A 15,211-nucleotide genomic window follows, 5' to 3' on the forward strand; every position below is an offset into this window, starting at 1 on the left:
CACACACACACACACACACACACACACACACACACACACACACACACACACACACACACACACACAGAGCTAATGGAGCGTCTATTACTCAGGTTGTTGCTGGGGCTGGGTGTACATCAGATAAACCAGTGTTGCCAGATCTGACTGAAGAAAAGCATCTTATTCATTGAATATTATCTTAAATATAAGTTTGATGAAATGATTTAGTTTTGTGGATTATGTTCTTTTTGGAAATTTTTTTTTTTTTCTAGCCCATAGTTACGTTTTGTTGCTAGGCGATATTTAGTGCTCGTAGTAGGAGCAAAGGGAAAAGTGCAGTGACGTAGTATAAAGTCCGCTCACGTCAAGAGGAGGTTGTGGTGGATGGATGGATATGACACAGGAGAGCGGTGTTTGTTTCCCATGTTAAAGTAGCAGTTTATGTTGTTTCTATTATCCATGACCATTTGTTGTTATTATTGTAACCATGACAACGAAGATCGTCTAATGTTGAGAAAGTACTTATTTTAACCCAATTCACGGTCTTTTCCTAAATCTAACCAAGACATGACCATTGTTATAGTAACCATGAAGACGAAGGTAGGTACACCGCTCTTGGTACAGTCTGCGTGTTTATTATTGTAACCATGACAACCAAGGTCCGGTACGCCCGTCGCCGTAGGGGCGCTATTTCAGAGACATTCCTATGGGTCGTCTCAGAGGGTTGAAAAAAACGACCTGTATTACTGTTCAGGTTGGAGGAGGAGTTGAAAACATGAAGACTCTTAGTGAAGTTCTGCAGTAACAAGGAGCTTTTCTTCCCTGTGGTTTCTAAGCAGGTTTATGGAGGTAATTTGTGATCAGAGACAATGAGTCATATCTGTAGAATCAGTCACACTGACTGTTTCATATTGTGTTTTTTTTTTTTTTGTTTGGTCAGACAAAACAAAATGGTCCACTGTCTCCACCTCTCCTCTTTTATTCCTCCCTCCAGTATCTCATTGTGATGGGAACAGCAGTGTGTAATTAGCTGCCTCAGTTTGGTGAAGCGAGGTATTCGTCTGTCTCCAGAGAGAGAGAGAGAGCGAGAGAGAGAGAGAGACTTGCTCTTATTTACCTCCAAAAACAACCTCCGTCATCAGCAGCAGGGGTGAAGCTCAGCTTTACACACGGGAAGCAAAGTGATCACGACTGTTAGCATGTTAGCGTTGGAGCTGTTAATAGCACAGTCAGACGTTTTGCAGTGGTTTGTAATTATAGAGGCCGAGTGAGAGGAAGATGCAGTGAAATTAAAATGGACGTGTTAAAGTGCAGAGTGGTTTACAGTTCACTGTGTTTACGTAATTACAGGAAGTGACACAACAATCAAACTTAATTAGATCACAGTTATTGCTCCACCAAAATAATAGATTTACTGTCTCAGTTTAAAGACGAAAATCATTTTCACGGCAAGTTAAAAGGCGAGGCTGTCACTTTTTACCAAGTTTGTTACTAAAGAAAAACACATTGTAAAGGTCCATATTTTCAGAGAAATCAAATCCTGTAAGTTTTGATGGTGGGTCCAGGTGGGCGGGGCTTGGGGAGTGGCTGAGAGCGGTGCTTTGTTATGACCTCACAAAGTTACAGAAGTCCTGATCGCTCATTTTAAGGCTCAGTTTTCTGAATACAGGCTGTGTGCATTTCTCTGTGGACTGAGTGCTTTGATACTTTCACAGTATTAATATAGAACCTAGACCTGCTTTATAATCAAAAAAGATGACATCTACCTTTATACTTATGGACCTTTTAATTTATTTCAAAACATTCTAATATTTAAATGTGACAAAACATGATTTTTTTCTCTTGTAGTGGATAAAATTCAGGTAAATTCACATTGTCATTCTCATTGAAGAGGATCTTTATTAATAGAAAGTTATTTTGTCCATCAGCTGATTATAAATGAGAATATCTGTTTTCACTCGTGTCCTGTGAACATGTGGGAGTGTCTGGTGTTGGACCCCACACTAACAGCCCTGTCAGTCAGAGGGGAAGTGACAGCAGTCGTCTGTCATTTGTTGAATTAGCACTTTCCAGTGTCCAGTGGTGTCATTTGATCGTCCTGCCTCCTCCCGTCCTGATCTTGCCAAGCACGCGAGTCTGAACATGGTGGAGTCTGTGCTGAGGACGACTCTGGGTTTATGAGACAGCTACGGGTTCATGTGAAAAAGGCGGAGCTGGTGATTACAGCAGTATCATCAGAACTAGAGAGAGGTAGTTCATGTCTGATGAGTATGACTGAAATGTTGCAGTGTGTGGATAATTTTTCTAATCAAAGACAACAGAGAATTTATTTTTTATTTTAGTTATTTCCTCATGTTATTCTGAGCTGCAGTGATGAAGAACAGTAAAACCAATAAACCTTCTAAATAAACGCAGCTTTAATCATTGTGCTAAACTCTTACTCTGTTAGAAGTATCGTTAAAAATATCTGTTGATTTTTATTATTTGTCAGTTTAACCTCTTTGGTCCCTGTTGGGATCCTGTAGGAATAATGACTCAGTTTTTCCAGTGATCTGATTGGTCAGTAGTCGGGCTGCTGACAGGGTTTTTTGAGATCCTCTGAAGCAGGTTAGCCCTGCCATCACCTGATACCATGGTGATCTACCTGGTTAAAAGTGAGTCAGTCAAACCTGATTTAAGTCCACGGAGAGCTCGATAACTTCACTAATCTGGTTTGTGGTACCAGGTCCATCCTCAAAACAACAGGACAAACGCTGGGGGCGTCTCTGGGATAAAGATGTTTGATTGTTGTACTTACTTGTTAAAATAGTCGAGTGACTTCCTGGTGGGGTTTAAATCAAATTACACACTTGAAGTATAAAGATGCTTCTGGTTGCTGCCACATGTGAAGCACATATAACATGAGAGCGGTGTTGTGAGCTGTGTGGACGGGTAAGTCGGTTAAAATGGAGTATTCTGTCATCACGAAACGCCCACATCTGAAACACCTCCTACATACAGTGAGTTAGTGTACATGTAATCACTGGCTGTGGCTGTTTTGTTGTTGTGTGCAGTGCCTTGCTCAGAGGCTCCTCACTGACTTTGGCTGATGTTTCTCCTGTTGTGATTTCAGTCTGACTTGTTTTACTGTATTTACTACTATTATCAGTATTTATTCCTCGTGGTACAGTGGGGGTATTTATATATATAATATATATTAAATCTGAAATCTTTTCTTTATATTATTAATGTCAGGTTCTTCCCTCTCATATTTTACAGCTGTGGTGAAAGAGCTCATTGACAGTCCTGCTAATAAAGCAGCTTGTGAATCCGCTGTGTCAGGAAAACATTCATCTGTGTGTTAGACAGACGTGACCTTCACAGAGTCAGACATCAGCACAACACAAACTTCTACACAGACACACGGCCTCCACTTTATTCCACCTGATTTTAAATACGTTTAGTTTTCTCTTCACTGCTTCAATCTCCAGCTCTCATCAACAGTTTCTGACTCACACTCTTGAATCATTATTTTAACTGTACATCTCCGTAGAGCTCAGTTTAGTATGGAGGCAATTTTTTGCCCAGAAAAAACAGACCTGTTTAGTCAGAATTATGAGATAATAAGCTAAAATATTATTAGATATGTAATAATTTTGACTTACCAAGTACAAATTATAAATAAATATGTACGATACGATACGATAAATTACATTAGTAAGTTATTTTAAAATTTTTGTATTTATATATTTCTGAAAGCAAAATTACAATTCCTCTCTTTATGTACATGTTTTTATTCTATATTTGCTTTGACAATGCAAACAACTATTTTCCATGCCAATAAAGCTCATGTGAATGGAAATTAAATTAAAATTAAAATCATGTGATATTAAGTCTTGTAAGTTTTTTATGCCAAGTCAAAATTATGATTTAATAATGGGTTGATATAATAATAAATGTATGCAGCACTTTTCAAAACAATGTAATGAAGTCTCTGATGATTTAAGAGAATTCAGCACAACAGTTTAATAATATCAGGCAAATGAATGTGCAGAGAGTGAAACAGAATAAACAACAATGAAATGGGTTAAAAAGAGTGACATAGACAAACAGGACAGATAAAGCACAGACATAAAAATAAAACCTAGGTCAGAGATAGAGATAAATATATATTTTTTTAAATAATATTCAAATTATGAGATGAGTATTTTACTTTTTTTTTATCATTGCTAAAATTTTTACTTTTTTAAATAAAATTTTTTGGTAGAAATGAGTTTCCATAGACATGTTACATCTTTTTATAGTTTATTTTAATTTTAGTTTTATTCCTATTAATTTCTTATTCGAAATGACTCTTTGCTTCTACAGTGACAGAGACATTATCTTATTTTACTGACCTGATTTCAGCTGTAATCATGAAAATCTCACAGGGACCAGTTGGTTCAGACTGATGGACCCAGACTCAGATCAGTCTGATCAGTCCTGATAATGTTATTATAGATCTATTATTTAAATAACTGTTCAATACATTTTAAATGAGCCTCTTTCTAAATGCCAGGACACGTTTAGTTATTTGGAGGACAAGCTCCACCCAGCTGCAGTGTCACCTCCCTTCCAGGAGCCATTAAACCTCCCCCTCCATCACCTCCATCTGCGTCCGTCTCCCCCTCTCTGACCCTGCCTTACCCCTTCCTCACCCCTCCATCTCTGTGACTGAGGCTCTGTCTGAATCACGGGCTCCAATAAACACACAACAAAGACACATTGTGCTGCAGCTTCCTGGTAGAAAAGGCTGCGGGGGCTGCTGTGGGTTTCAGGGTGGTCTGATACGGAGCCGCAGGGCGGAGATGCACGGAGATAAGAGGTGGACGGATAGAGGACACACAGGAGGACAGATGTCAGACTGAGACACATTTAGGTCGATGGAGATAAGAGTCAAACAGAGAGCGACAGAAAATTAACCAACAGTTTTCACAATCAATAAGCAATTTATCAAACGAATATTCTCCGATTTCCTGTTTTATGACCTAACAAACTGAATACCACTGGGTTTTGGACTGCCCAGGTCACAACAGCTAACTGCTAATTGCTAACAGAGGATAACGTGATGTGTTGAGACGAATCTGACCTCAATGTATAAAAGCAGAGACAGGACAGTCCTCCTCAGTCCACCTTAAGAGGAGGTTTGAGTTCTTGCAGGTGTGTAATCACCGTGGAGGACAGGAGGTCACGTCCCCTCCTGTAGATGAAATATACAGATTTTTATCCTCAGTATTTTTTAAACAACCAGAGAAAAACTGTGTGTTCCCTCAAAGTTCAGTGTTAAACTGACTCTAAAACACACACTGGCTGTGTAGCGCTCACTGAACTCCTCCTGCTTCATGTTGGTTTCATACAAAACAGCTGTGTCACATCTGGTCAGGTGTTTGTCAGTGTGACAGTGTGGAGGATGATCCTGAATCTCACTCAGTCGTTAGTCTGTGAAGCTGACGTGGTCATCGTCACAATCTGAATGTGAGTTCAACAGAACATCAGCGTGGATTAGAACCGAGCTTTTACAGTCTATTGTCATGTTGTTGTTATAAGATCTAACGAAGCTTGGTATGAAATGATTAGCTGCTCAAAAGAAAAATGATCAGTAATTATATTGATAATTGATTAATTTTGTCATTTTTCAATTAAAAAAAAACAGAATATTTGACACATTCTCAGGCGTCAGGTTCTCTGATGACAGGATGCTGCTTTTCTCTGTCCTGTCTTTGGGTTTTGGTCTTTTCAAATAAAGACGTTTAAAGACGTCATCATGGACAAGTGGTTTTTAGCACCATATTTTTGACTTTTCATCCCTTAAACATTAATGGAAATGAAAATAATTGTTAGTTACAGATATAACATAACCCAGAACAGGTCAATTACACACACACACACACACACACACACACACACACACACACAGTCTTTGGTTCAGCAGGGTGATGGATGGTCCAGTGAAATCGTAGTCCAGTTAGAGAAACTCTATCTGTCTCCTCTGTCTGCCCAGCTGTCTGTTGTCCACACACACACACACACACACACACACACACACACACACACATGCACAGTAACACACACACTCTCTCAGGTCCATCTGTCGACCTCTCCTCTCTCTGGTTTCCCCCTCAGCTCAGCAGGCTAATTAACTAATGTGCTGATCTTTCACTGCCTCTTTGTGTTTCAGTCTGTGTGTGTGTGTGTGTGTTTCATGTGTCCGTGTGTGTCTGTGTGTGTGTGTGTCACAGGGTTAATTGTTGGACTCGGCTTACTGTACCTCTCTGTTGCCGGAGTGAAAACTTTATTATCCGTCCATTCAGAAAACCGCTCAGGCTCCATGTTCCTCTTCTTCTGCCGCCTCATTAGAGGCGGTCGGTCGGAGCTGAACTGATCCACGTCCTCGTCACTGTCGCTAATCATGGCTGCTGATGTGAGAGTTAATCTGCAGTCGCCATGTGGAGGATTTCTTTTAGTTTAGGCATCCTCCAGAAAGAGTTTCTTCTTCAGATCTATTAATGACGCTGCTAAGAGAAACCCAGACCTCCACTGGAAGACTTCCTGTCTGAAGCTGCGTTTCATTTGCTGAGAGTAATTTATGCACTGACACTATAATTAACGAGACGGGACAGCAGATTACAGCAGTTTGTTTGCGAGGACAAATTAAGGCTGTCATTTTTTATTCAACATTCAAACAACTATTCAGAAATCAGAGCCGCTCAATCCTGAATCAGTTCTTTACAGAGATCACAGTTTTCTCTGCAGCTGAAAGAGGAATGTTTATTTTCATCACTGATCCGTCGCCCAGTCTGACGAATGTCTGAATATAGAGAAAAACAAATGTCCGTCAAACTGTCCCAGAGGAAAAAACTCTATCGTCCCTTTTAAAATAAAACAAAACTCAAATTCAAATGATTATTTTATTATTGCATCACAGGAAACAGCCACTCTGGACTGAATGGAGGGAGCAGGGTACAGACACGTTGCACCGGGGGTCAGTGGGGGACCATGAGCAAATTTTTGCCAAGGGGCCCCGAATGTGTTAATCAAGCCATGATTATTCGATTATTGAAACAGTTGTAGATCATTTTTCTGTTGAGATCAGATCATGTCAGAGAAGTTGATTTATCGATGAATCGGTTACTATGGAAACACTGTTTTAATGAAAAGTCATTATTATCTTCATGCAAACGGAACAAATAATGTGATGTTTACTTCTACAACTTTATGAAACGTAGATCCTGAGTATCAGACCTAATCCCTGCACGTTTCTCTGGATCACTTTCAGCTGTAATGAATGAGATCAGAATCTTCACTGTGTTGTTTCACCTCTGCTGCTGCTTGTATTTGCATATGAGAGTGAAAATTAGAGTCTCTGAGTTTGAGGTATGATTCAGTTGGTGACTGACTTTGTTTGATGCCAGACACAGATCAGTTATTTCTTCTTCTTCTCATCACAAAGAGCAGAGTGTAGGAAACCATCAGGCAGCAGCTTCTCATGTTGATCTGACACTGATGTCACTGTCACTGGTTCAGATGTCTCCAGCAGCAGGTTCACATCAGCTGTATGTGATAATATCAAATATCACGAGTCTCTGAGTGTGTGTATATACTGTATATATAGATATACATACACAGACATAGAACAGTTGTCGGTTGGTGTTTCTGTAGATAGGTAGAAGATCTTTTATGAAAGAGAAGAAGCTTCCATCTGTACAATCAGTGTTTCAACATCTCGAACAGAGTGAGACATCGTCTCTTCAGAGGATCGTGTCACATTCTGCAGATAAACTATCCTTTACATCAGATCAATAACTTTAAGTTGTGAATCTGGAGCTTCAGTATTTGGATGAAGTAGTTTCTGAGTGTGTCAGATATTTAATCAACATTAGGTCAATATCAGACTCAGATCAGAGATGATCAATATTAAAGGACTCAACACTTGTATCTTGCTGTTGTGCAGGTTTGCAGCAGCACAGTGTGCGTCTGTGATTGAGTCTAAACAAACTGTGTTCATGATAATGGAGGAACATGTGAGCGTAGCATCAGAATGTAAAACGATCAGTCCACCAAATGTCAGAGAGACGACCTGAGCCTGGTTTGTTTCCACAGTCAGTATCTCATATTCTCTCATATTGATCAATATGTCCGACCTGAAACCAGGAGGATGATGTGAGGCTCTGCTACAGTTGAGGGTTCAGTTCCCACTGGGACGCCCACGCCGAGAACGTACGCAGCAGGCATTTTAATGTAGAACCTGCAGCGAGCGACCAGAACGTCGTTCAGCTGGAGGGAGAAAATCCTCCATTTTGTCTCATTCACCACTCGACTGTAGATCAGCTGCTTTCACCAGAGAGCTTCAGTGTTCAGAGGGTTTCTGCTTCACAGCTATAGACTGTGTGTGTGTGTGTGTGTGTGTGTGTGTGTGTGTGTGTGTGTGTGTGTGTGTGTGTGTGTGTGTTTGTAATCAGAGCTGTCAGTCAAACGTAAATAGAGGAGAAATGGCTGCCAGGATGAGAGTGAAGTTTCCATCAAGCTCAGTGTGAGAGGAGCTGCTGAAGCTTTATGAGAGAATCAGTGAGAAGACAGACGGAAACAGATCAATAACTCTATCTGCCTCCATCTCACACACACACACAGACACACACACACACACACAGCCAGTCTCTACACTCAAAGCCGTAACAGGAGCCCTGTGTGTGTTAGAGCTTCTTGTAAATAATACTGTCTGCAGCTCTAAAGCTCCTCCTCAGTCTTCAGGTGAAGCAGCAGAAGAACCTGACTCGCTCATGTCTGAGTTCAGTCGTCTCATAAATCAGAAGTCAGAGTCTTCTAGAATAAAAAATGTTTGTAGGTTAAACTCACCTGTAGGACTGAGACTCAGACGTTTCACCTTCAACACCTGCAGATCTAAAGCACTTCACTGACGCACAAACAAAAAAAAGACATACGTGCAGTTTAGCGCAGAGTGCATTAAAGCTGTGGCTCCATCATAGTCTGCAGATAAAGATGGACGTCGCCTTCATGACATCACCCGCAGGTTTCTGAAGAGAGGTTTTGACGCTCTGCTGTCGCCATCTTGTCAGTGCCTGACTCCGCCCCTAACTTCTGGCTAATCCAAAAATGATCAATGGGGTGGGGCTTGTGTGGAGCTGAGACCGGTTCATGCTGGTTTAATAACGGTGGCTAGCATATGCTCCCGTTAGCATCGTTAGCACACCTGGGATTTTTCAGTTTTTTGTGATTTAAACTTTTAAAAAAAAATAGATATCAATAGAAATGAAAAAGGGTGTAAACGTGTTTAGTAAGAGATTTAGAAACTGGTTGTGTCTGTGTCCACATACTTTTGTCCATGAGTATAAACTGTATTGTGTATTATTTGAATGAGTTTTCCGTAGATCTTCATCATCCTCCTCCTCTCTGTTTCTCTACAGTCATGAGCCACTGAAGACGACTCTTCATCAGACCTGCAGCCAGCTCTTCTCTCCTCCTCCTCCCCTCCTCTCCTCCTCTATCCCACCATCCTCTCCTCCTCCTCCTCTTTCTGTCCACCATGCTCCCCTCCTCCTCCTCTCCTCTCTTCCTCTTCCTCCTCCTCGCCCTCCTCCTCCTCTCCTCCCCCCTCCTCTCTGCCCCGGCTGCTCCTCCCCCTCCCTCCGTGGCGTCGGGCAGGGCGGTGTACCGAGCGTTCGACACCTCCCTCACCCACCTGACCGTTCACCGGAGGACAGGTGAGGTGTTTGTCGGCGCCGTCAACCGAGTGCTGAAGCTGTCGGCCAATCTGACGGAGCTGAGGAGTCACATGACCGGACCTGTGGAGGACAACGCCAAGTGTTACCCCCCGCCCAGTGTCAGGGCCTGCGCTCACCGGTCTGTCTACACCTGTCTCACCTGTCTCACATTTCTGTCTCCACTGTCCTCACTGGTCTCACCTGTCTGTCTACACCTGTCAACAGCTGTCCACACTTGTTTAACTGTACACACCAAGCTGTATACACCTCGCTATCTACACCTGTCTGTCTCCACCTGTCTCACCTGTCTGACTGTGTACACCTGTCTACACCTGTCTCACCTGTCTGACTGTGTACACCTGTCTACACCTGTCTCCCTGTCTGCACAGTTGTGCCCCTGTTACTGCCTGACTCTCATATAATCTACCTGTCTGCCTCATGCGGTCGGTCATCTGTTCACCTGTCTAACGCCTCACCTGTCTGTCTCCCTCAGACTGGAGTCATCAGACAATGTGAACAAACTCTTACTGGTGGATTATACTGGGAACAGACTGGTGGCCTGTGGCTCGATCTGGCAGGGCGTCTGTCAGTTCCTCAGGCTGGAGGATCTCTTCAAACTGGGGGAACCGCATCACCGCAAGGAGCACTACCTGTCCGGAGCCAGAGAGGCTGATGGGATGGCAGGTAGGCTGGACTGGAGGGGGCGGGGTCAGACGTCAGTGTCAGCTGACTAGAGATCTGGATTATTTCTCAGCAGAAAGTTTAAAGTTCCTGTGAGTAAATGTTTTAAAGAACCAAAAGTGGGAAATTGATATGAAACTAAATGTTTTAGAAAATCTGTATTTTCTCAAGGAAACAGTTGAGCAGAGTCGTGAGCCTGCAGATCAATAGAGGTAATAGATAATAACACCAGTCTTCTCATTGGAAGTTGTGGGAAATTGTGCATCTATGAAAGAGGAGAAGGTTGTTCGATGAGAATAAAATACATGATCAGTTAACTAAACTCCTAAACTACTAAATGAATAATGTAAAGAGTGTTTTAAAGAACAAGTGTGTTTTCTCTTCATGCTGTCAGGGTTAATGTCCCAGTGGAAACCCTGTTGTCTACAGTCAGAGGCTCCTGCTGTGTTTGCTGCTGCAGGTTTAAATCCAGACGCTCCACTCTCTTTGTTCAGCTCAGCCGTTCAGCAGATTTTTTTGCTGATACCACGTCAAAGTTTTGTTAATTTTCTTGCTTAAAAGAAAAAACAAAGCTCCAGTGTTTCCTCTTGACGGGCTGGAGAGGCTTTTCAACCTTCCGCTGTCAATCATGTGTCAAAATATTTTACAGGTTTTTATTCGAAATCAGCAGCCGTAGTTTTTAGTTTGAACAAAAACCAGAATGAGGACGGAGCGGCAGATGATTGACAGACAGACTTAGTCCACATATTTCACAACAGATCTTCCAGAGTGTTGTTGCACCATCGTGCACCAACGACTTCACTGACAGGTGTGATTTAAATATCTGTTAAAGGTCCGTATTTTCCTCTTTTCCTGTGTTTTATTTGAAGTGTTGATCCATAAGAAGATATTTCTGTGGTTTTAAGAACCAAAAACCACCTCATTGCAGTTTTATATCTCCTCTTCTGATTGGCTGACAGCTTTCTGAGTGATCCAATCAAAATATAGCAGATTTCAGGTAAACACTGAGAAACCAAATCCTGCAAGGTTGTGGATGGTTGGTCCAGGTGGACGGGGCTTGGGGCGTGACTGAGGGCGTTGGCTGCTTTGTTGTGACATCACAAAGTTACAGAAGTCCTGACAGCTCATTTTAAGGCTCCGCTTCTGAATAGGGATGTCCCAGGTGGATCCTGATGATCAGTGTCAGGGCTGATCCAGGCTTCTTTTCTTTCCTGATCTTCACTGTGTCCTGAATGACAGCCCGGCTCCACAGTCCAGCATTTCACTGCAAATGAGAGTGTAAATTAAAGTGTGATAATGTGAAGAAATATTTGGCTCACAGAAATGTGAACCTGAGTTCTGACTGAGGTTGGCAGCACACACAGATTCTGATGCTGCTTATTAGAAAAGCTCAGAGTAGAAAACCATCAGGCAGCAGCTTCTCACGTTTATCTCAGCGCTGACCGTCACAGGTCACATCAGCTGTCACTAATTGATGTTAATTCTATAAGTAACTGGATGTCAGAACAAAATACAACTTGGCTGTTTTCGTTTTGTGTGTCTGTTCTCAGCCAAAGATCTTTTATGAGGGAAGAAGCGTTTTTGGTTCCAATATCATCAAAGTCCTTTAATAGTGGTTTTCTTTCCAACATAATGCTGTTATCTGAAGAAACGATGATGTTATTTAGCTAAATGTGGATTACATATGTATCAGACGTGTTGAAGTAAGAGCTGCAGGTGGTCATCCTTGCAGATCGTCTTCATGTAGCCCATAAATGATGACACCAGCAAAACATGTGTTAAAACACACAATTTTAACAGAACCATATGCACTTCCTGTATCTGGTCCTGAAACATGAAAAGAGCTTCAGCATCAAAGCTCTCACAGCTGTTGACATCATGAGCCTTATCTTCCCTATAATGTTGTTTAGCTGCACGGAGTGTCCTTGTTGTAATGTCACGTCTTGTTGGATTTAGCTTCCTGAACAGAAACATGTCACAATGATCCATGTGAGTTTCCTCTGGCTTCTTGCTGAGGAGAAGGCTGAAAGTCCCCGACGGCTTCAATCTACAGCTGCATTATTTGATGTTGACCAGTCGATCAGTGGGAGATAAATTGGCAACTGTTTAGATAATTGAATAATTATTTTAATTTCTAAAGCATAAAGCCAAACACTTTCTGGTTCCAGCTTCTTTTGCTGCGTTTGCATCAAACATCCTGAACTATTATGTGACATTTAACAGACAAATTAATTAATCCAGAAAATAATCATCAGATTAATTAATAATGAAAGTGTTGGTTAGCTGCACCTCTGGTTCATTCAGATGGAGGACGTCTTCATGTTGACGTCTGAGTGAAGGAGACAAAGACAAAACATCTGCTGGTGGAAATGACGCTTGTAAGAGAAAGTCAATGGTTGATCCACTCACCTGTGAACACCTGTCCTGCCTCTGTCCTCCTCCTCTGCAGGTGTGGTTGTTGGTGAGGACGACTGGACGGCCGACCCCAAGAGGAAGAAGCCCGTGAAGGGCGGCAGCCGCCTGTTCATCGGCGCCGCCATTGATGGGAAGTCAGAGTATTTCCCCACGCTGTCCAGCAGGAAGCTGGTGGCGGACGAGGAGAGCGTAAACATGTTCTCGCTGGTCTACCAGGACGAGTTTGTCTCCTCCCAGATCAAGATCCCGTCAGACACGCTGTCCCTTTACCCGGCCTTCGACATCTACTACGTCTACGGCTTCTCCAGCCGCACCTACGTCTACTTCCTGACACTGCAGCTGGACACGCAGCTGACGCAGATGGACGCCGGCGGAGAGAAGTTCTTCACCTCTAAGATCGTCAGGATGTGCTCCAACGACACCGAGTTCTACTCGTATGTGGAGTTTCCTCTGGGCTGCACCAAAGACGGCGTTGAGTACCGACTCGTCCAGGCCGCCTACAAGCAGAAACCAGGGCGGCGTCTGGCCCAGGCACTCGGCCTGTCTGAGGACGATGATGTCCTATTTGTCGTCTTCTCACAGGTGATTTAACTTCAACAGTTGCTTTTGATTTCAGTTTCTCTCTTTCTTTGCTCTAGGGTTTTTCCAGCTCCTCTGGGATTTGAACCAGCACCTCTCAGACTCTGGCGGTTTTTGTGTTTTCAGGGTCAGAAGAATCGGTCCAACCCTCCCAGAGAGACGGTCCTCTGTCTGTTCACCCTCCACGACATCAACCTGGCCATGAGAGAGAGGATCCGCTCCTGTTACCGTGGAGAGGGACGCCTTTCGCTACCGTGGTTACTCAACAAGGAGCTGCCCTGCATCCACACAGTGAGTTACACCACCACCTTCTCTCAGAAAAACTGCTCTGAGTTTTACACTTCAAAATATATTTGAGGGTGAAACTGTGACAGTCTGATTCTATCAAGTAAATACAGGCTGTGTAGAGAAGATGGTCCAACAGTAATAACTGATGGTGTCTGTTGGTGATGTCGACAGCTGTAGTCTTAAGGTGGAAAAGCTCATTTTCACCGTGTCTTGTTGGGACCGTAGAGGTGTGTGATCCAGTACCAGGTAAAACCAGGACCAGGATCAGTGAATGTACTGTGATGTGAGGCAGATAAATATGTCATTATTGATGAGGTGAAAACGTTATTAACAGGTTACTTCGAATATATTTCCATTACAAACACAGTTTAATGATGAATATCAGATGTTTAGTTTGTGAGTTCTCCACAGCAGCAGAGATGCAGGTTGTGATCGAACATGGGATGGATGTATTGTTTTGGTATCGATCCTATTGACACTAATACTGAAACTCACAACAAGACTTTGTATTGATACTTTGTGGATGGATCCGCTCACAGCCGTTGTACAGTTTGACTGCCGCACCGTTTATTCTCCACAACCAGCCAGTGTACCGGCCGAGTGTGATGGAGCTGTAACCAGCGACAAACCGTGGAGTGTGTGTCGTGTGTGTCGTGTGTGTCGTGTGTGTCAGTGTGTGTTGTGTTGAGGTGACTGATCTCCTCCAGTCGCCTCCTGATTTATATCTCGTCTCTGTGCGTTTGTGAGGAAGATTAAAAAACCCTGGAATAAACATTTCAACTTGTATCAGGTTGCTTCAAGCAGAAGATGGTGAAGTGGCCCCTGTGTGGCCCCTGGGACTCATAGGCACAGTTCAGGGTTCAGCTATATTCTCAACTGAAAGCTGCCTCCACACTGTGCGCACACACACACACACACACACACACACACACACACACACACACACACACACACACACACACACATACACACACGATCAGTGTAATACTCAGGTTGTGGTGCAGTGAGTCGTCTCTCCGCCTGAGGGGAGAAGCAGCTGCTGAGTCTGTGTCACTGTCAAATCTGCTTCTGTGATAAAAGGTCAAAAGGTCCTCAAAGCCTGTGGACATGAACACTTTCAGGTAGATGTTAACTACGACTCCCAAGGTGCATTTCAGCAAGAAACATCTAGTCATAAAGCTTCAAATCTTGTGATGGGGACCCGCTGACAGTGGGCGGGAGCTAAAGGTGACTTTGCTGACATGAACAGGAAACTGTGGAGCTGTGGCTCCGTTTTGTTCTCAGCTCTAACGAACAAGTGCTTTGAATTCACTAATAACTGAAACTGTAGAACATGGTGTCACATTACATCATCCAGGAAAGTTTCTATGGTAACAATGGAAATAGCATTTATAGAGAAAATTCATCATGAGGAAGCCTTGATTCATACATTCACATCGCTTATCCTTCTAGTGCCGTGGGGGGCCGGAGCCAATCCCAGCTGACAATGGGTGAGGGTGGGGTTACACCTGGACAGGTCGCCAGTCTATCAC

The 15,211-nt window shown here is 43.0% G+C and overlaps 1 protein-coding gene across 1 annotated transcript in view; it reads left to right on the plus strand.

The window, feature by feature from the left end:
* Positions 1–15,211, plus strand: part of plxna3 (plexin A3) — a 119,305-nt gene that overhangs the window by 15,785 nt on the left and 88,309 nt on the right. Inside the window, exons 2-5 of the mRNA XM_023431165.2 lie at positions 9,420–9,855; positions 10,210–10,400; positions 12,847–13,394; positions 13,518–13,682. Of these exons, the coding sequence (XP_023286933.2) occupies positions 9,539–9,855; positions 10,210–10,400; positions 12,847–13,394; positions 13,518–13,682 (1,221 nt within the window). The 5' untranslated portion in view covers positions 9,420–9,538. The remainder of the gene's footprint in view (positions 1–9,419; positions 9,856–10,209; positions 10,401–12,846; positions 13,395–13,517; positions 13,683–15,211) is intronic.

The sequence above is a fragment of the Seriola lalandi genome, unplaced genomic scaffold, assembly GCF_002814215.2.
Source record: "Seriola lalandi dorsalis isolate HSWRI2012SDOR001 ecotype SW California unplaced genomic scaffold, Sedor1 jcf7180002054917, whole genome shotgun sequence".
In the NCBI taxonomy this organism is placed as follows: Eukaryota; Metazoa; Chordata; class Actinopteri; order Carangiformes; family Carangidae; genus Seriola; species Seriola lalandi.